The following is a 21,243-nucleotide window of genomic DNA, read 5'->3' on the forward strand; positions in this document are numbered from 1 at the left end:
TAGCTGAGGTCCACACACAGTGTTTGACAGTGTAAACTGTGTGAAAGGGCTGCTGGTGGAGCTCACTAGGATGAGCAGCTGACCATGTGCCACGAGGTGGAGAGCAGCTGGCCTGGCTTTGATTCTGACCACGCCCCCTTTCTCTCTCCCTCTGCTTTGCTGTCACTTATCTTCACTGCTCTGTCCAATAAAGCTGAAAAAGGCCCCAAATCAAAGAAATCTGCTGCAGCCTCTGAAATGTCTTCTGTTTCCTTCCCGACGGCTTTTTCACCGTCAGCCCATCAGACAGTCCAGCAGCATTTATGATGATGTCATGATGTTGAAGAGACTGCTATGGTGGCCTCCCATGACCCCCAGCCTCATCTACACTGAGATGCAGACATTTGAAAACAACTGAATAATAGTCCAACACAACAGTCTGTGTACAGACACACACTGAGCTTTCATAGAGTCAAAGGAGTCAATCAAACACAGCTAGTTGAGTCATTTCTTGTGTGAGTCTAAAGTGAATCTAGTATTTGAAAGTCCACTTCCTGTATTTGTTGTTGAAGACTTCTTCAGCTTCTTCTCAAGGACATCAGCTGCTTGTTTGGCAGCAGAGGCAGTTAAGAAGCTTCCTGAAAAACACTGAACAGTGAGTTCACTGTGGCATATGACAAATTCAGCTTTCTATGTGCAAATGTGTCTGTGTCAACCTTTCAAATGCTGTTGAATCCAAAACATCAGCGGCTCCTTGGCTGCTCACTTCATGCACTTCTGTCTTTGTGACAGTCCAATGACATCACAGCTGTTTCCACCCCCAGTGTCTCAGGACTGGACACCTTTAAACATGTGGAGGATCAAACAGCCGTCCAGCTAAACATACATGAAACTATCAAAGCTGACAATCATTCCAATAACATCTAATGGTACATATATATAGACACAGGACTACAAGGAAATGGCTCTCAGCATCTGGCTGTGGGAACAAATGATCCCTGTTTGTGTTCAAATTGTGTGCATGTTTTAGACGTGTGTCACATGTAGAAACACAAAAATGACACAAAGATGTGTTTGACACAACTGTGCAGCTGTAAGTTGTTTCTAATGATTCATTGAAGCTCTTCTAACATTCTGGAGACAATCAGTCCATGAATCTGTTCAACACCACAACAATTTGACTTCAATGTGAACGTTTGCCATTAAATAACCTTCTTCATCCAGCTGACAGCATCCTTCATTCTATGATATGAACAGTTCCTCCTGTTGATGACAAATCTCTGACATGATCTGCTTGAGGAGCTTTTTCATGTGAAGCTCTCTGAGCTCAGGGCTAAGTTGCTGTGTTTCATCTTTAAGAGCTGCTGCCTCCTCGCCGTTCTTCTTCTCCTAATGACACCATTTCTGCTTCAGATCTTTCACTGGGCCTAAAACAGATGAAGAGTAGATCTACTGCTGTTCACTGTTTGTGTCAATATGGAGAAATATGAAAGACAAACACAGCACATACAGAGAAATGTAGACAGAATGTGCAGCCAGTGCAGTAAATGGTCTAAATATCAGCTCTTTAGAAAATGATCCTGATGAACATGAAACTAACATCCAATGAGAAACACAGCTTCCTTGTTTCATGTCCAATAACAATAAATGAAGAGCTAATAAAGAGCTATTCTATTGTAAAATGCTGAGATGATTATTAGACAGAACCCAGCAGCTCACCAAAAGCCTGCATTGCAAATCTATATGAAAGTAATCTATGCTCATATATGGCAAAATCCTTTAAGTGTCACTGTGTTTTTCATCTGTGCTCTTGTTGGTTGGACAAGTTTGTAAATGACAAAGAGCTCAGTGGACTTTGCATCCATCAAATCCTGTTAGATGTTTGTTTTTCCTTCACAGCTTTGTGATGAAGGCTAAAGAACAGAGATATGAACTATTGCCAATATGAATCCTGATGCATGACGTGGGCACAGACCCACCAAAGCAACACTCAGCTCACCTCATTCCAGGCGCTTGTCTGCTGGAGACCATGAGCCTTGTTAGTCACACATTAGCACCGTGGTAGGAAACAGCCTCCGTCATTTCATTAGATCTGAATTTGGACTGTTTCCCTCTGGATGAAACCAAGTCTGTCAAATCTATTGATCCAACACAAACTATCAAACACATTGGCTCACAGTCAGATTGGCTTTGTATGGATGGTGTAACAGGGGCTGGGAAAGGATGCTGAAAGCTGAATATAATACAGAACAATAACAGGACATATAATCATGTAGAAACATGATCTTCAACAGGCACACTTCTATTATTCATGATCACAAACACAAAGAACTTGTGCAGCCCTGATATCAGCCAACATCACATGTGTCCAGATGTGTCTGTGTTTGTCTTCAGCTGTTCTAACAAATGTCACAGGTCTGTGTGACAGAGCAGAGAGGATGGGCTGTTTTTATCATAGCCCATACAAATCCACTTGTGTCCTCATCCTGTTTGTATGCACAGCACTCTGATCCAAACACCTTCATCCTTTCTCCCAGTAAGCATGTAGTATGGTGTAGAGATGGACCTATCAGATATTACATATCGGTATCGGTCCGATACTGACCTAAATTACTGGATCGGATATCGGAGAGAAATAAAAAATGTAATCCGATCCGAAGTATCACAAAATCACCTCACAAAACGCGCTACTTGGCGTAACCCAGCTCGGCGCATCGGAGCAGTATGTGTCACGTGATAGAGCGGCTGTTGTCTGCCAGACCTGTCGGCGGTCTGTTGTAGCATTTGGAGCCTCGCTACATGCTTCCTAACCGCGGCATTTCATCTCGGCGAAAACTATCCCAGAGAAGTAAAGCAAGTGTGTAAGTTCATCCCTGAATGTTTGCATAGTATTTCCACGTTAAGCTTAACAACTGATATATTGAGCCAGAGCTGGTCTGACCATCGGAGTTGCATATTCAGGTAAAAAGGAAGCGATTTGTCCCGTACTTCAGCTAGAATTAAAAAATAGACACAAAGCTGGAGTTATTCTGCCTTTGCTGCGCAGTTGCATCTACTTCTCTCATTCTCTCCCCCTTCCTCTCCTGTTATTACTTCAAACATGAAACTGATCAATGATCAGCTGATCGGCTTTTCTGCCGCAAGTCTTTCTTGTTTGTTTATCGCCCACTTTGCGCTAGAAAGAGGAGACCAGCGGTTAAACAACAGCAGCTCGTTTAAGTGTGACAAGCTGTTGTTAGAATGTATTTAATATTACTTTCTAGTATCAGCTGATGTTTGCTGGAGCCAAAGCTGTAAAAGCTGCTGGTCATGATATCCGTTTGGATATGTGGTGAGAGGGAAACAGGAATGTGCACATGCAATGTGTGTGCCTGCATTAACAAACAGTGGCTTCGCTCATGCGCGAGTCATTTGCAGTTTGTACGCTTAGGTGTGAACATCTCCTGCTCTGACACACTGCTGTGTGAGGACTGCCGGCCGCCTGTGAGCATTTTCGCATGGGCGAGGTGCCCACGGCAGCACTAGCTGGTTGTTGAGAGTAAGAACGATACGTGCGCTCACGTGAAAAAGTCGTCACAAGTCTCCAATACCACCAGAAAAAGACGCCAGATTTGTTGCTAGTAACTTTTTAGAAAAGAAGTCGCTAAGGGGGTTGGCAACACTGCTCTGTGGAAGCTCCACCACAGCCATCACCAAACAACGGGGTTATTTTTAAACATCGGCCAGCATCTGGCCAATTCACCATTGTTTATACCATTACAACCCCCCCCCCCCCCCCCCCCCCCCCCCCAAAAAAAAAAAACCATCGGCCCACAAAAAACGAAAATGGTGATTTTTCCCACTGGGCAAATACCCGGTATGCCCAATGGCCAGACCAGCTATGGTCGTGCCATCAGATAACCCGCTGCTCTAAAGCATATGATTTGGGGTTTCTTTTGGATTTGGGGGCCCTCAAACCGAGCTCGCTGGTACTCTAATCCAGTGTCCTATTCCCTCGTCAGGGAGTGGAGGTGGGGGGAGGGGGTTGCCACACCAAAGACAAGAACTCTTATTTTACTCTTGTCTTCACTTAACACAACTGTCTCATTTAATTTAGCAACTTTTCTTTCAGGATACACAGGCTTTGTAATTTAGCATTCAAATCTAATCTGCAGACTTTCATAAAACAGGCTGTGCTTACCTTTTGTTGGTCACAACCTTATTCTCAGTGTTTTGTCAGCTCAGTCAGATATCCAAAACACGATCGCCTACCATCCTGGGTTTCTGCACCAATTGTTGAATTACGCTCACTTCACCAATTCTTTTGATGGTAGAGTTCAGGCGGAGACTCAACTCTTCATTTCACAAGTTTTATTTTCCATACAGCAAACATATATCTGCCCAAAGAAAGTGCTTTTTTTTTTCATGTGCTGAATCTTTTTTACCTCATCGACTGCTCTATGGTGAGACAGGTGGTGTCAATATATTGTCTATAAATATATGAAAAACTAACAGAAGAGCGAAAACATTCAGTGTACATCTACAGTATAAATCAAATATATTCTGTATTCAAATATATTCAGAGGTGTTTGAAAGCCTTTCCAGGTGAGTTTGATCCAGGAGGGTCTGAAGCCAGAGTCAGACAGAGACTGTGCAGAGACTGTAGAAGGACAGAGCAGCAGCAGAGCAGTCCAGATACACTGATGATCCTTTGTCAGATCCAGAGGGACACACAGGGATGATGCTGGACTCTACATTGTGTCTGACAGTGGAGCTGTTCTCAGAGCAGTTCACTCTGCAGCACTGACAGTCATCTGCACTTCATTCCTCTGTCAGTCGCTGCTGGATGAAGCTCTCCTCTCCACTCCCCCTCCTAGTAACATGGCCCAATCAGAGCGTCTCTACACACAAGCTGTTGCTGCTTCATCCTCTCTCAGCACACACACCGTCCTGTTTAATGCCATGGTTCCCACCTGCAGAGAGAAGGAGGAAGAGCAGAAGAGTTAAACGAGTGTTTCCAGAGACTCTTCATCAGCTGTCAGTCAGTGATGCAGCACATCCAGTATAAAGAGCAGCAGGGACTTCAGTGCTGGGACTGTACTAGGACTCCTTGTTGCTTCATTTTTTCTAATATTTAGATTTTTATTGAAGTTTATGAAAAAGTTTTTCACTCCTAGTTTGAGTTTGGACTTTCATTCATTAGAATAACATTGGTCTGTCCACTCTGAGCTCTGTGGGAACCCCAACAACAAGCCAAACAATCCAGATGGACGGTTCCAGCTGTTAACTGGAGGAATTCCATCCAAACATCTGCTCTCACTAAATTCTTCCTCACCTACAGACTGTGTTCTTCACTGCTTTAAACATGGAAATGAATGCAATCATTGCTCTGCGTGCTACCTTGTTCAGAGAGCTGATTGGCTGTTGACAGTGTTTGATCAGGGCATGTGAGCCGTAAAGGCAACAAAAAGGCAGAAACAGGAAGTGTTTGTGTCCAATCCTGAAGCATGTCACCCTTCTCCTCTCACAGCTTCGCTGAGAAGCTGCAGCTTTACAGGAAGCACTGGATCTTTGTTTCATACTGACTGTGTTTAGTACAATACTGCTGACAGCACCACCCACTTACTCCATCACTCTACTGACCTCAGAGTCTCCAGTCCGTAGTCTGGACTCTTCTTAAGATCAGACAGCTTTTTCACATCTGGTTCCTTCAGGTTGTTCGGGAACAGGTCCAGTTCTCTCAGATGGGAGGGGTTGGACTTCAGCGCTGCTGCCAGATAATCACAGCAGATCTTTGACAAACCACAGCTCTTCAATCTGTATAAAGAATGAAAGATGTAAGTTTATTAGCACACACTTGAAAACACTGAATGTTTTCAAGTGTGTGCTTGAAATCATTCTGTGTTTCATAATCTGTTCAGAGCTGAAGAAGATTCAGAATGTAGAAGTTTAGAAAATGGAAACTCCAAACAGCTGAAGCCAACAGGAAGCAGCTTCAAACAGGAAACTGTGCAGAGTTTCAGACTATATGTCCTGATGCAGCCAGTTGGATTTTGGAGATTTGAATCTCTGCTCTGTGACTAAGTCCTTGAATCATTTCTTCCAGTTTGTGGAACAAGACAGACTAAGTATTGGACATGTGTTGTGGCTCCATTAGGGGAGCTTCTAAATGTGATGTGATGGCCCTTCTGGGTCTGTCAGGTCACAGCACAGAAGAGAGCTCAAACTGGGCACACAGTTGTTCCAGTCTGGACCAAAGACTCTATACTGGGACTGAGGGACTGCTTTGACTGCACCCACTGGGACATTTTAAAGGCTCATGTTCTCACTTAGATCATCTATTTCTACTTACATTTCTTTCCCCAATCATCATTGATTTCAATGAAGAGCTTTGTGATTGTAGCAAAGGGCTGGTAGCTCTGAGAGTCCCACTGATGAGGTGTTTGCGTGGAAATCTCTTAGTGGGATCAAAGAGAGAAAAGCCCTGGTCCTGATGCTTTGGGAGGGAAATGGTTAAAGTGTGCTGTGAGGAACTGACAGACAGACTTCAAGGTGTAACGAAGAGTTTTAGAGTTTCACAGTGAATTATCCAGTGGAGGATTTTTCTTCTTCTTTAAAGGTTTGAAATGTGAACATTGTTCCGCTACAGTCAATGGACTAAACCAGAGAAGAAGAAAACAGACTTTACCATGAAGATCCTCCGTGTGGATCAGTATAATATCAGCCTGATGTCTGCAGTTTGGTGTCAGCACAATGTTCACATCATATTCATCTCAGCACAACTAAAACATGCTGACTGACCTCAGAGTTTCAAGTCCACATCCTGGACTCTCCAGAAATCCACACAGATGCTTCACTCCTGAATCCTGCAGCTTGTTCCAGCTCAGGTCCAGCTCTCTAAGATGGGAGGGGTTGGACTTCAGAGCTGCTGCCAGATAATCACAGCTGATCTCTGACAAACCACAGAAACTCAGTCTGTATAAAGAATGAAAGATGAAAGTTTATTAGACAAAGTGTGTTTTGAAATCATTCAGTGTTTCATAATCTGTTCAGAGCAGAAGAAGGTTCAGAATGTAGAAGTTTAGAAATGGAAACTCCAAACAGCTGAAGTCAACAGGAAGCAGCTTCAAACTGTTGGGATTAAATAATTTGCAGTGACTCAATAATGCTATGCTTTTTTATTAATAAGTGTTATAAAGTTATATAGTGTAGTATTAGGTGGACACAGCCCTGAAAAATAAAGGCATTAGACCAGGGGTGGGCAATCTCAGTCCACGAGGGCCGGTGTCCCTGCAGGTTTTAGATCTCACCTTGGGTCAACACACCTGAATCACATGATTAGTTCGTTACCAGGCCTCTGGAGAACATCAGGACATGTTGAGGAGCTAATTTAGCCATTTAAATCAGCTGTGTTGGTTCAAGGACACATCTAAAACCTGCAGGGACACCGGCCCTCGGGGCCTGGAATTGCCCACCCCTGCATTAGACCATGTGTCCTTTGGAAGTAGAAAGCTGTAGACTCTCGCTCATGCTTGCCTGGGAAAATGTAAATAAGAGGGGACCATCTCTAGTGGAAAGTTACTGAGACACTGTTATTTAGACGAGAATGAGAGAGCTTCTGTAATAAAACTGTTAGGAGCACACCACCATTTTCAGATCCGCGGCAGCCTGTCATGCAGGACGCATCTCCCTTCTAGAAGTAATAAAGTGTTAAATGGTCTACTGAGCAGTGTTTTGTCTCCATCTGAGGAATCAAAAGAACTCAGTGAAGTGTTGAATTTTACAAAACAAACAGAACGAGAGAAAAACTCTGAATGTTTTACATTAAAGTTGTACATTTATCATAAAAACATGAAAAGTTGTCAAGCTTTACTGTGTGAAATCAAAGAAAGTGAACTGGAAACATCAGAGTCCAAAACAAAAAAACCTCCCAGTTCAGGAGGCTGATGGTGTTACTGTGGTGAAGGCTCTACACTAAAGCTGCACAAAAAGCTGAAGTTTGAAGCTGAAACAGTAAGGCTGTGAGTGAAAGAGCTCCAGCGTCTTTCACAATAGAGGAAACTTTCTTATTTCCACCCTGATGAAAGCATCATGCTTTTATTTCATGCTGCTTTTATTGAGTCACACTGTGAAACTATGCTGAGCCACAGCTGAACCAGCATCCCTGTACAGCAGTGCTTGGCTGCTTCCATTGAAACCTCTGCAGAGATTTTCAGTTTCCTCTTCTGGTCCCAAAGTGCAGAACAACAAGGTTTCAAACAGCTTCAATCCAGCAGCATCAGCCACAGAAACGCAGAGAGAATTCTTTGGATCTCTTGTTTGTGTTTTATGATGCTGTGTTTGCATATCTGGCGTCTGTGTTGCATCCTATATAAAGATGTTTAAGTTTGGCTAAAAAGATGAATCAGAACAAAAGTAATAAAATAAAGATTTTAGAGACAGACCTAACTAAAGTGTCTGTGTTGCTTTTTAAAGTGTTCACGTGAAGATGGATCACACATCTACTGCAGCTCCAGATAAAAAAGCTTGGCCTGAACCTGGTAGCTTCACTTAGAAGTAGGGATGCAACGATACCAATTTTTTCAAACCGATACGATACCGATACTTGGATCTGAGTACTTGCCGATACTGAGTACAAAAACCGATACTTCTACCACACACAAGTTAAACTTAACCAGTAGTAAAGAAACGACCCCAGACAACTCTTTAACACAAACAAACGTAAGGGCAGAGACAAATACTGTACAACACACCTCTTTTTTAAACTCAAATGATATTCCAATTCCTTAACCAAATGAAATACACTGTATAAATGAAATAATTCCCTTTGAAATTATATTAAGCAACCCAACTTATGTTATCACCTTTTGGTAAGTGACTCACTAATATACACTCCAAAACACGTTATATAAATCCACTAAACACACAATATTCACACATGGGCCCCACACACACTCAGATTCACACTTGTTGCAGGCCTGTTTGCTGCTCACGCCGGACGATGGAGAAAAATCCTCTTCTCCCCAGTAAGAGCACAAAAGTCTAACTTACAGTTCCGTTGCTCAGTAGGTCGCCGTTCACCAGTCTGTTATGGCCCTGGCCATAATTTGTTTTGGTGGCTGTGTTTCTTTGTCTGTTTCTTTAAGTCTTTGCAGGTCCCTGATTGGATGAGCTGGCGGCGGCTGATTGGTCCCCTGATCATGTGGTCACATTCAAAATCCCTCACCAGCAGTTGTCCCGGGGCAGCCACTGACAGACCTGACCCTGGCCTCCAAACTCTGTGATATTTGTGATTCTCGTGAACTATTGAGCTTGTATATAGTGTGTAAATTAGCCTTCTCTTGTAAATAGCACCTTGTAAATAGTCACTGAAGCCGAAGGGGTGAGCTGCCTTGTTGTTTTCTGTATTGTTTTCTCCTGTTTATCACAATTAGGGAGTTAGGTGTAGCGCTTGTCTTTTGTTTGGTTGTTGGTTTCACGTAGGGTTTAGGTAGCACATCCTTGACTGATTAAGCTGGTTTTGTTTGTTATTTTGGCCTTTGTTCACCCCGGAGTCACGCTTCAGTTTAGACAATAAACCACTGTTCACTAAGAAATTGGTTTTCCCTCTGTGTATGGTTTTGGGGACCAGGGCGGGGTCAATCTTTTCAACTCTTATGTTGCGTTCCGGTACCCCTAGACTGGGGCTTAACATGACCCACACTAAATCCACTCCCTGCGGACCCGATGCTGTCTCTGCTACAGCGCGTTAGCCAGTCACTGTCCAGCTCTCCGACAGTCCATAGCGGCTGCCTCCGTGGCGCAGCTAAGCAGTCTGGGCTAGCCTTTAGCCTCGGCGGTCGTAGCTGGAAACACAGTTTTCCACGGTGGTGTGACCGTTGACTAGGGTTGCCAACTCCCTGAAAAATAAATAAGGGACACCTCGTGGCCAGGGCCGGGCAACCCAGTTGTCTTCATCTTCCCAGTGTGGTGAATTTTGTAGCTCTTTTTTGTGTGAGAAATTATTTTTATAACCATTTGACTTGAATTTGATTTAAGTAGATGCATATTCTTTGTGATATGAACACATGGGAAACAAATGATCATTTAGCTATTTATATTTAGCTCAAAATGACAACATTAACACAATAAAACAGGTCTCTTTCTTAAACAGAAGCCTGTCACGCTTAACTTTTGAGAATATAAGTAAATCTTCCTTTAAAAGAACTCTGTCCTGCTTAACTTAGAATTATATAAATTAATAGAAAACAATAGAACGAAAAACATTCTTGTCACAGTGCACATTTAGTGCATTTAGTACAATTGGCTTCAGTTGAGGTATTATTTCAGCTTTTCTAATGCTAATCAGCTGCTGCCGTTTGTAAACCCGCTTGTTCCCATGATTACGCATCATAACTCATCATTATTCATCTATGTATTACTTTTATGTATTAGTCATCTATTTGTTGTAATCATCTATCCTTGCAGTTGTTTGTTACACAAAATAAATTATATTATCACACTTCTGGCCACATAGCGCTGATATTCATTGCACATGCCCATATTAACCTTAACCAGAGGGTTTAAAAAAACAAACCAGTGTTTACAGACCATATCTGCTTCTGCCGTGGCCTGGTGGACAAAAAATTGGTTAAGGGTTCCCCGAGCTTTCACGCCCCTCATGTTCTTCATGTGCCCACCATTAGAAGCATGCCTATGGAAAAAGTGCGCCGGCATACAGTGCAGTGCGCTTTATAGGTGTTATCGTGCACTTTTCCAGCCAGCTGTTTTTCTTTTCCCATTCCTCCCAGTACTTTTGCAGCCTTTTTTTTCTTTCTCTGAGGGGAACAAACATTGCTGGTCTAATGCTGGGCTCACACTGTGCGATTTTTGGCCCATTTTGAGCCGATTTTTGAGTCGTGCGACCGATTTGGTGATCGGCCCGATTTTGGCCTTCATCGTGCATCGTGTAGTATACGTGGGGTAATGAGAAGCGATTAACACCTCACGACCAGCTCCCGATCATCAATCGCTCATGACGGTGTCACCGCAGCCGCTCACGCGCAAACACGTAAACGTCAGTGAAAAAGACGGAGCAGCACGGCTGTGCAGCGTGTGATCTGCACACAAGCGATGGAGGCACAACTTGTAGAACTTTAGAAAGCTCATCCGCGCCTTTTCGGTGTGGCCTCACAAAATTATCACGACCACAACAACCGTGAAAATAATTGGATTTACATTGCTGCTCAATCACAGCTGCCTGATCAATGTTTTTCATTAGCAATTTAGCAAAGTTGATGGTGGTGGTGTCCGTGTCTGTGTGAGTGAAAGACACAGAGGGAGAGCGAGCGACAGATTTTCTGTTATAACCTTCATGTTATGGAGGCATAGTGTGAGCACTCAGGTCGCATCAGAGCATCGGGCGGTATAGTGTGAGACCCTGCATCGTGATCTACGAACTTATAACCCCTGCGAGTCAATCGTGCAGTTTGAGCGGAAGCTGAATAACGCGACTGAAAAAAATCGCACAGTGTATGCCCAGCTTTAAGTGTACTGTCGTCCGAGACTTGCACCGCAGTGTCGGCGTTTGTTTCCCTGTTGGCCATGCTTCTTGTTGTGGTCATCTGTTGTCGTCCGGTATTTTCTCCGTAAGCGACCTTTCCTCGACCAATGAGATAAGCAGTAATCTGAATTGTCATATTCGAATTGTCATAAGTGTGCTGTCAGCTCATTGGTCACAAAGCAGGAGAGGGGCTGGGAATTATGTTTTCAAACAAAGCGTTAATTCCATTAACATTTATAGACTACTTTTGATTCTCACTGTATTACGGGACAAAGTGCGTCCCTTATTAGCTCAATACGGGACGTGTACTTTTGTTTCTAAATACGGGACGATTCCATTTTTTAAGGGACGGTTGGCAACCCTACCGTTGACACAAAAAGTCACTTCACCCACACTCTGTTTCGAAGTTCCCACACGGTTAGCTTTCTAGTCACGCACTCTTTTGTGCTAGTTAACCTCAGTAAAACTAGCCGAGTCTCTCACTTTGGTTCAGCTAACCTCGTGCATCTCTCCATGCCGTTCTCTTCTCCTCCTCCATTGCAACAGATACACAGGTCCCGTTTTTTGCTACCTTCACGGGCCTCCAGAAAATTAGAACTCTGAACAATATTTTAACTCCCTTCAGAGTTACATACCATAAAATAATACTTTATGATTAACATAACAGTTTGATTGCTCTAATTACCTGTATTTACCTTGTGACATATTACAGGGCAAATTACATTCAGGGTACAGTTAAATAACATAACATCAACTGTGAACACCTTATGTTACTGTGGCATTTAAGTCCATGGGAATTATGAGTATCTACTCCCAAATTCCCATCCGGGCTACATTAGTATCCGTTCATGGTATCGGTTAACTTTTACGAGTATGAGTACACACACTTTACAGTATCGGCCCCGATACCCGATACCAGTATCGGTATTGGTGCATCCCTACTTAGAAGATACTTGTGACGGGAACATGTCAAAAGTTTTGTACAGATAAGTGTGGATTTAGAGTCTGGGACGAGATGTCTGTGTAGGTTCTCAGTCATCTAGGTCATCGTAGTCTAAGGAGCTTGGAAAGAAAAGCATCTGGACTTCTTTAAGTTGCTTGAAGACTTTTCACCTCTCATTCCAGAAGCTTCTTCAGATCTTGGGTCAAACGGTGGAGAGTCCCAGATTTAAACCCTGTGGAAGTATCCCCCCACAGGGGGTTAAAGGACCCCCCGATAAACCTAATCACATAAGCCAAAGTTTTGTGTGAGCTCATTGTGAAACCTGGCCTCACCCTATCACGCGAATAGAATAGATCGTGAATTGAAGAGAGTAGGAACCTCAACATTGAAGTTTTGCCGGAAGCCCACACACACAGACCAGTACCTCCTCTTTGACTCCCACCACCCTCTGGAACTCAAACTAGGAGTAATCAGGACCCTACAACACCGGGCAGAGAATGTTCCCTCTAAGCCTGGAGGGAAAAAGAAGGAACACACACATGTAAAGGAAGCACTCAAAACATGCGGTTATCCTAATTGGGCTTTTATAAAGTCAGCAAAGATGCACAGAAAAGAAGATCAGACACCAGCGAGGGAGGATAAGAAAGACAGACGCTACAACATTGTCATCCCCTATGTAGCCAGTGTATCATAAAAACTCAGGAGAGTTTTCTCCAAGCACGACATCCCAGTGTACTTCAGACCCAGCAACACACTCAGACAAAAACTGGTTCATCCGCAAGACAAAACTCCAAACACAAACTTAACAATGTGGTGTTTGCTGTACAATGTAGCGAGGAATGCCCAGACCTCTACATCGGAGAGACCAAACAGCCACTTCACAAGCGCACAACATAGAAGAGCCACCTCCACGGTGCATTTAAAGGTCAAAGGTCAATCTTTGAGGATGCCAATGTTCATATTTTGGACAGAGAGGACAGATGGTTTGAAAGAGGAGTAAAAGAGGCCATTCATGTCCACTGTGAGTGACCATCTTTGAACAGAGGCGGTGGCTTACGACACCAACTGTCTGCCATCTATAATACAGTTTTGAGATCCTTCCCAGACACCTCAACACCCACTCAGACCCTGGCCAGCTGACCTCAGGAAATCACATGACAGGGTGGGGCCAGGTTTCACAATGAGCTCACCCGAAACCCTGGCTGATTGTGATCGACACCCGTTTTCACACCTTGGCTCATGTGATTAGGTAGAGGATCATCAGGGGGTCCTTTGTCCCTCTTTGGGGGGGGGGGGGGGGGGGGGGGGGATACTCCCACTGGGTTTAAATCTGGGACTCTCCACCATTTGACGCTGGAACTGAAGACGCTTCTCGGATGAGAGGTGAAACGTCTTCAAGCAACTTAAAGAAGTCTAGACGCCTTTCTTTCCAAGCTCCTTAGACCAGTCTGGGACGAGCTCTCCACAGTCGTTGTGGAGATGAAATAGAGACTGGCTTCTGGTGCAGAAAAGCTAAGTTATTTCCAAGTTGAGCCCAGAGGTTTCTGCCCAGAGGTTTCTGTCTGTGTTTCAGTATGTGAAATATGAACATGGTTACAGTGACGGTTAATGTGTGAATTAGAGGGCACTAGAGTGAAGACACATTTTTAAGATACTCAGGTTGACGTCTACTGTGCCTTGTGGATTTTGTTCTGGGAGTGGTTTCCCAACCAGTAGTTTGGACGCAGCCCGGAGGTAACTAGGATAGCAACCTTGGGAGTTGAACCCCTAAAAAGCTTGTTCATGGTGTGGCAACCCTCCGGCTTTTGGACACAGAGGCAGGCCCAGCGGCGTCTGGTTAGCTGAGGTTGGCGACTTGGGAACTGAGGACTCCCGCATTAGCTACAGTATAAAAAAAAGAAACGTTGTGTTATCACAGGTTGATGTTTATTCTGGCGTAGAATAAGATACGTATTTAAAAATCACAGGTTGAGTTCTAATTTAGGAAAAGGTTCACTTCAGCGGTTGAAATTGTTATTGTTGTGTGCCTGTCCCCTGGCGAGTGTGCTTAAAACAAAATAAGAGAAAAGAAGAAGAAGAGAGAAAAGAGGGTAATTCGGAGCCACATGGAGACAGACAGGCTTAATTGGTTGACATTCTCTGTGGTGTAAAGAAAAAGAAAAAGAGGAATCAAAGCAGTAAGAGGTGAGTAGTGGTGTGAAATAAGACAAAAAAGGAGGGGAGAGAAGGCTGATACTGGGCCTGGCCCGGTGTTTCTCCCCTCTCCTTGTGACACAGCCAACACAACATCATTTTCCTGTTTGTCCATTCCTGTTTGTTTTTTGTTTTGTTTTGTTTTTTCTCTTTATGCTTGATTACAGGCTGCTTAGCAGGCCCTGGAAGCCGAGGCTGACCTAGACTCCTGCTCTCCCCTCTACCATCTTCGACGTGACCATGGCAAAATGCTGCAGCAATTGGACCCACAACAACCTGAAAATATCAACGGTGCTGCAGGAAAGGGATCTTATGCAGCGAAGACGCTAAACCCAAGGCCCGTTTCACTACACGGGGGGAAATTCCCAGACAGCTTCAACTGACAGAGCTGTGACGAGATGCCCATTAAGCCCGGATGAAAAGTGAGGCCGAGCAACAAAACGCTGACCTTGATAACTCTGTATTAACACTGTGACGGAGTGACGGACCAACACAGATGATTGGGCAGCAGAAAAAAGGGCATAACAGAGAGAGAAGGAGCAACTGAGGTCAAAAGGCACCTCAGAACGGACAAAACGCAGAACACGATGTAGGTTTCACCTGCGGCGAGCATGGACACTGGAGAAAAGGACTGCCCCAATTGGGGCCAGAATTTAGGATGGACAGAACTTTGAGCAGCAGCAATGGTCGTAAACAGACTGAAAAGGAGGAGGGCAGGACCCCAGGGCATGCTTCAGGCCGTGGTTTACCCAAGACACCAAAACAGGAAAGTGATGAATACACACAAACACACACACACACCTGCACGCACACTGACTCAGCACGAAGTTATACACACGCATGAACACATGTGCACTCCTTGATTGAATGAGAAATAACACACACATGCCTAAACCGAAAAGCTGATTCACTGAGAAGTGATCCATACACAAAACACACATACACATGCTTGTGCAATGAAGATTGACACACACACACACACACACACCCATGCTGATGCAATGAAGAATGCTTTGCTTACAAATGCTTATGCTGATATGCAAAATGCTGCACACAAACCCCCAAATACAGAATCTGTCACAAGAAGCCATTGATTACTTAGAATGCGTTTTATGTCATCCAGAGGGCATTTATGTACATTTAAGAAATAAGGTCTAAAATTCTCTGCTTACGAAAACAATGTCTGTGGTGTGACGGGGTGTGGGAATTTTCAGGGGGGCTGGAGACTTTTGCAGGCCACTGTATTTTGGTGCGCTGCATTTTTCTGTGATTGAGATTTAATTCAGGCAGTAACAAAAGGTGCTACGGCATCTGAGGTTCGCATTCCTACACAATATTGTTCCACGAGGAAGCATAAACTTCCTGTGAATTTTCTGGTTGATTTTTGGGTTTTGCTTAGCAAAAGGTTGATTTTATCAGTGAGGTTTGGGTTGTTTTCTTTCTTTAAGAGAGAGAGAGAGAGAGGCGATTTTATGCAAGGACATGTCTGTGTCAGGATTTGTGTTGTGAATAAGAGAAGGAGGACCCAAACGCTGGACTCACAGGTAGGTGAAGGTTGGAGCCGAAAACAAAGACAGTTCAGGTGGGCGGCCACGTGGCCGGTGGCCGAGCTGAAACAGTTCTGGTGGGCAGCCACGTGGCCGGCTGTGATGCTGGAGGCGATCTGGTGGGCGGCCGCGAGGAAGACGGCAGCGGCGGCCACTGAGTAGGTCCGGTGGGCGGCCGCAAGGAAGACGGCGGCGGCCACTGAGCAGGTCCGGTGGTCGACCACGCCGGCGATGATGTCCAGAACGTGGCTTGGGCGACAGCGTGGCAGGCGCAGGCCCAGGCGAGGCTGACACAGAGGCAGAAGCTGGACCAGGCGAAGCCGAAGCTGAAGCCGAGGCTGGACCAGGCAAAGGCATGGGAGCTGGTGGTGACGGAGCAACAGCTGCAGGGCCAGCGGGTGCGGAAACCCCTGGCTGAGGAGCGGCCGGGCCAGCGGGTGCGGAAACCCCTGGCTGAGGACCGGGAGAGCTCACAGCTGGCTCTGGATGCTGTGGCTGCAGGTCCGGGAACTGAAATGGATGGTGAATGAGCGACTGGACTACAGAAGACTGGACTGACTGGACTACAGGCCGTGGGAGGACAAGTGACTGAGCTACAGGCAACTGGGCCGGAGCAGGCTGGGCTGACTGGGCCGGAGCAGGCTGGACAGGAGCAGGCTGGACTGACTGGACAGGGGCCGACTGGAGAGCAGGTGACTGAGCTACAGGAGACTGGGCTGGAGGAGACTGGAGGACAGGAGGAGACTGAACTACGGGAGACTGGACTGACTGGGCTGGAGGCGGAACAGCAGGTGAGTGAACTGACTGGGCTGGAGGCTGAACAGCAGGTGAGTGAACTGACTGGACTGGGGAGGCTAATGGATGAACAGAGGTTGGTGAGGCTAACAGCTGTGCTAATGACTGAATTAGTGAAGGTGATAAAGCTGCAGCCTGGGCTAGTAAAGCTGATGCCTGAGCAGGGGACACCTCAGCTAGCCTAACCAGGGATAGTGCGAGGGCATGAAAGGCTGGATCAGGAGGTGGATGAAGAGGTGAAGTAGCTGGACACCAGTCACCCCCACCCGAGAAACAGGAGCGGGTGTGGAGGTAGACTGGGTCACAGCTGCCCTCGTCCTGGGAGCTGGCACAGGTGTGGGTGTAGGCTGAGTGATAGGGGTGGAAATGGTGACTGTGTGTGTTACTGGCAGGGATTATTCTGGTCCTTCTGCCACCACTATTTACAGTCTTTGACTGAACAGTCTTTGGGGGAGCAGAGCAGAAAAAATCTTCCCAATCCACTTCATCCTCTAGGAGGGAAACTCCCCATGAATCAGAAATGAGTCTATTATGCGTTTTGAATGAAGAATCAGATGAAGGGTGTGGGAAACAGTCACTGGAACTCCCCACCGGGAGTTGCTGAAAATAGTCAATTTTATGGCGGCGCGTGCACCGCTTTCTCCGGGAAGAGGCAGCGGGCGAGGTAAACAGCTGAGCCTCTGGCGCAGTAGCCTCCGTTGAGCCGAGGTGGGAGGTGTAGCCGCTGTGCCGTGGCTAGGCGTAAAGGCTGGTGAGTGAAGCGGCCGGCGGGTGAGTGAGGAGCGGAGTGGCGAGGGAGCGAGCGGCCAAAGCTTGGCCAGTGATGCCCATGATGTTTTTAACGAACACCTTTTATTGCTTGTAATGCACAAACACACCAACAGAGGGCAGTAATATTCCTTCAACATACATTGTAAAATTACTATTACAACACTCCCACTTAATTTTACCATGGAGTTCACTTACTTGACTGCCATTGCTTATTTCTTTAAAAAAAAAAACAACATTATGCACCTATATCACAGTGTTACTAGAAAATAAACATTTTCTCTCGTTTTGAACTCACACAAAAAAAATGTACTGTGTCCATCTTAGACAAAACCATTATTCTTCATTACAGTTATATGCTTGACATCTTAACATAAGCATAATATAGGCATGTTAAGGATAACCCTTTTTAAACTGAACACAGTCCAATCTTCTCTCTGAGATACTCAAACCTTTGTCTAGGCAGTGGTTTGGTTAAGATGTCAGCCTTCATGTTCTCTGTACAGCAATACTTCAGCTGGATTTGTCCATTTTGCACACATTCACAAATGTAGTGGTAACGAATGTCTATGTGCTTTGTTCTTGCATGATCAACTGGATTTTTTGCGATTGCAATTGCTCCTTGATTGTCCTCCAGGATCACTGTTGCTGTGGTTTCCATTCCAAGTTCAGTTAGTAGTCGTCTTAACCAAACTCCTTCTTGTGCGGCTTGGCTCAAAGCAATATACTCAGCCTCTGCAGTTGAAAGTGCAACTGTTGCTTGTTTCTTGCTAAGCCAACTGACTGCACCTCCTGCAAGTAGAAAGATGTTTCCAGTTGTAGAACGTCGATCGTCCTGATCACCTGCCCAATCAGCATCTGAATACCCAATCAAGGTTCCTGTTTCTGTTCTTTGATATTTGAGTCCCAGGTTTTGAGTTCCTTTCAAATATCTCAGGATTCTTTTCACAGCTGTAAGGTGTGTAGTGTTTGGGTTTGCATTGAATCTTGACACCACACTCACTGCTTGTGCAATATCTGGTCGTGTGGCCATGGCAGCATACAATAAACGTCCAACCATTGACTGATACATGCTTGGATTTACAGGTTGACTGACATCATCACTCTTTCTTAATTTAACATTTGTGTCGGCTGGAGTTCCTACAGGATTGGCACTGTCCATTCCATACTTTTGTAGTATGTTTTCAATATACTGTCTTTGATGAAGCACAACATGGTTTTTGGCCTTGTCTTGGACCACTGAGATGCCCAGAATGTAGGATAGCTCACCCATGTCCTTCATTTTGTAGTGTTTCTTCAGAGTGTCCTTTAAGTTCTTCATGCTCTCTGGTGATTCTGTAATCAAAATCAGATCATCAACATACACAGCCAATATTTCCAACTCCTGACCTGTTCTAACAAACACACACTGATCTGAGGTACTCTGTGTAAAACCAATACTTTTCATGAACTCTGTAAAAGCTTTGCTCCACCAACGTGGAGACTGCTTCAGTCCATATATTGACTTGTTTAGTTTGCACACTAGATGTTCCTGTCCAGGTTTGATGTAACCCTCCGGCTGCTCCATGTAGATTTCCTCTTCCAGGTGTCCATTCAAGAATGCAGTCACAAAATCCATTTGATGCACATTCAGGTTGTTTTGCACAGCAAATGATAACAATGTACGAATTGAACCAAATCGTACAACTGGAGAGAATGTTTCATCATAGTCTGCACCATAAATCTGTGAATACCCTTTGGAAACAAGTCTGCACTTGTATCTTTCCACTTGTCCATCACTGTGATGCTTAACTTTAAAGACCCATTTTGATCCAACTGCTTTGCGATCCTTTGGTAGATCCACTAAATCCCATGTGTCATTTTCCAGCAGTGACTCATATTCCAAATCAGCTGCTTCTTTCCACTCCTTTGCATTTGGACTTCACATAGCCTCTTCTAGGGTTTTTGGTTATGTGACACAACAGATGTTTGCATAATGATCAACTGTAGCTACATCAGCAAACTCCTCAAATCCATATCTCTTTGGAGGTCTTCTGATCCGCTGATCTCCTTTTGCAGCATCACTGGCGACAGTCTCCTCAGTACTCGTTTGTCTTTCATCCGTGTGTAGTGTCACCTCATTCGCAAGACAGAGATCATCTTCACTTTGTTTGCATTTAAACTCTGTTTCATTGAAGACCACATCTCGTCTAATCAGTATTTTTCCTTTTTGCTCATCCCACAGTCGGTAGCCTTTTGCATTGGTTGCATATCCCAGGAAACGAACTTTCACTGCCTTTTTGTCCAGCTTCTTTCTCTCTGTGTCTGGAACATGAGCATAAGCAACACAACCAAATACTTTCATATGGCTAACATCTGGCTTTTTTCCATACCATCTCTGATAGGGTGTTTCATTCTTTAAAGCAGATGTTGGGAGCCTATTCTGTATGTAAGCTACAGTAGCAACAGCTTCTGCCCAGAATGTGTTTGGCAACTTTGCATGTGACAGCATACTTCTAGCTGATTCCACTAGAGTTCTGTTTTTTCTCTCTGCGACACCATTTTGCTGTGGTGTGTGTGGTACAGTCATTTCATGGTGGATGCCTTGAGCTTTCAAATATTCTTGAAACTCTTTAGATGTGTATTCCCCACCATTGTCAGTTCTGAGTCTTATTACTCCCTGTCCACATTCATTCGAGAAGATTCTTTCAAACTCTTTGAACTTGCTCAGGACTTCTGTTTTTTCTCTTATGAAATACACTTTACAACATCTGGAGTAGTCATCAATGAAAGTTACAAAGTACTTTTTTCCTCCTAGTGACTCAGTTTGAAAAGGACCACAAACGTCACTATGCACTAATTGCAACTTGCGTTTTGATCGAATTTCTCCCACTGATTTGTAAGGCTTTCTTGATAATTTGCCCTCAACACAAGCTTCACAAAAAATGTCCTCCTCTTCATTTGTAAAGCTAACTCCTTTTACCAAGTTTTTGACTTTTTTCAGATTTGTAGTGTGACCCAGGCGCTGATGCCACATACTTGTCGGAACTGATGCAGTTGACGCTCCATGACAAGTTGTGCAGTTTCCCTCGATGTCCAGCTGATACAATCCGTCAGATCGTTGTGTTCCCATTCCATGGAGAGCTCCGTTCTTTCCTCTTATGTAGCAATGAGTCCTTTTGAACTTCACTGTGTTTCCCTTCTTGGCAGCAGCTCCCACTGAGAAAAGGTTCATTGATAATTTGGGAACATACAGCACATCATACATTGTGACATCTTTTCCATCATTAACTCTGAATGACATTTTCATTGTTATGTTGCCCAGACCTAAAGCCTCAACTACTCTGCCATCACCGAGTTTCACTGTTTGTGGTTCTGAAAACTCTTGGTAGTTCTGTAGAGCTTCTTTATTCCATGTCATGTGTTTTGACGCTCCTGAATCAATTAACCATTCTTCTTGTTGTGCATCACTTTTACATGACTCATTTACAACAAAAGCTCCCTCATATGAGTCCTCT

The 21,243-nt window shown here is 44.6% G+C and overlaps 2 protein-coding genes across 2 annotated transcripts in view; one reads left to right on the top strand and one right to left on the bottom strand.

The window, feature by feature from the left end:
* The window catches only part of LOC134622834 (uncharacterized), an 822,926-nt gene that overhangs the window by 548,059 nt on the left and 253,624 nt on the right, over positions 1 to 21,243 (top strand). The gene's annotated exons all lie outside the window — the stretch shown is intronic.
* Positions 4,390 to 21,243, bottom strand: part of LOC135932538 (NACHT, LRR and PYD domains-containing protein 9-like) — a 46,906-nt gene continuing 30,052 nt past the window's right edge. The window contains exons 7-9 of the mRNA XM_065470015.1: positions 6,760 to 6,933; positions 5,602 to 5,775; positions 4,390 to 4,931 (exon numbers count right to left, since the gene is read on the bottom strand). Of these exons, the coding sequence (XP_065326087.1) occupies positions 4,913 to 4,931; positions 5,602 to 5,775; positions 6,760 to 6,933 (367 nt within the window). The 3' untranslated portion in view covers positions 4,390 to 4,912. The remainder of the gene's footprint in view (positions 4,932 to 5,601; positions 5,776 to 6,759; positions 6,934 to 21,243) is intronic.

This window comes from Pelmatolapia mariae, linkage group LG3_W (assembly GCF_036321145.2).
Source record: "Pelmatolapia mariae isolate MD_Pm_ZW linkage group LG3_W, Pm_UMD_F_2, whole genome shotgun sequence".
NCBI classification, from domain to species: domain Eukaryota; kingdom Metazoa; phylum Chordata; class Actinopteri; order Cichliformes; family Cichlidae; genus Pelmatolapia; species Pelmatolapia mariae.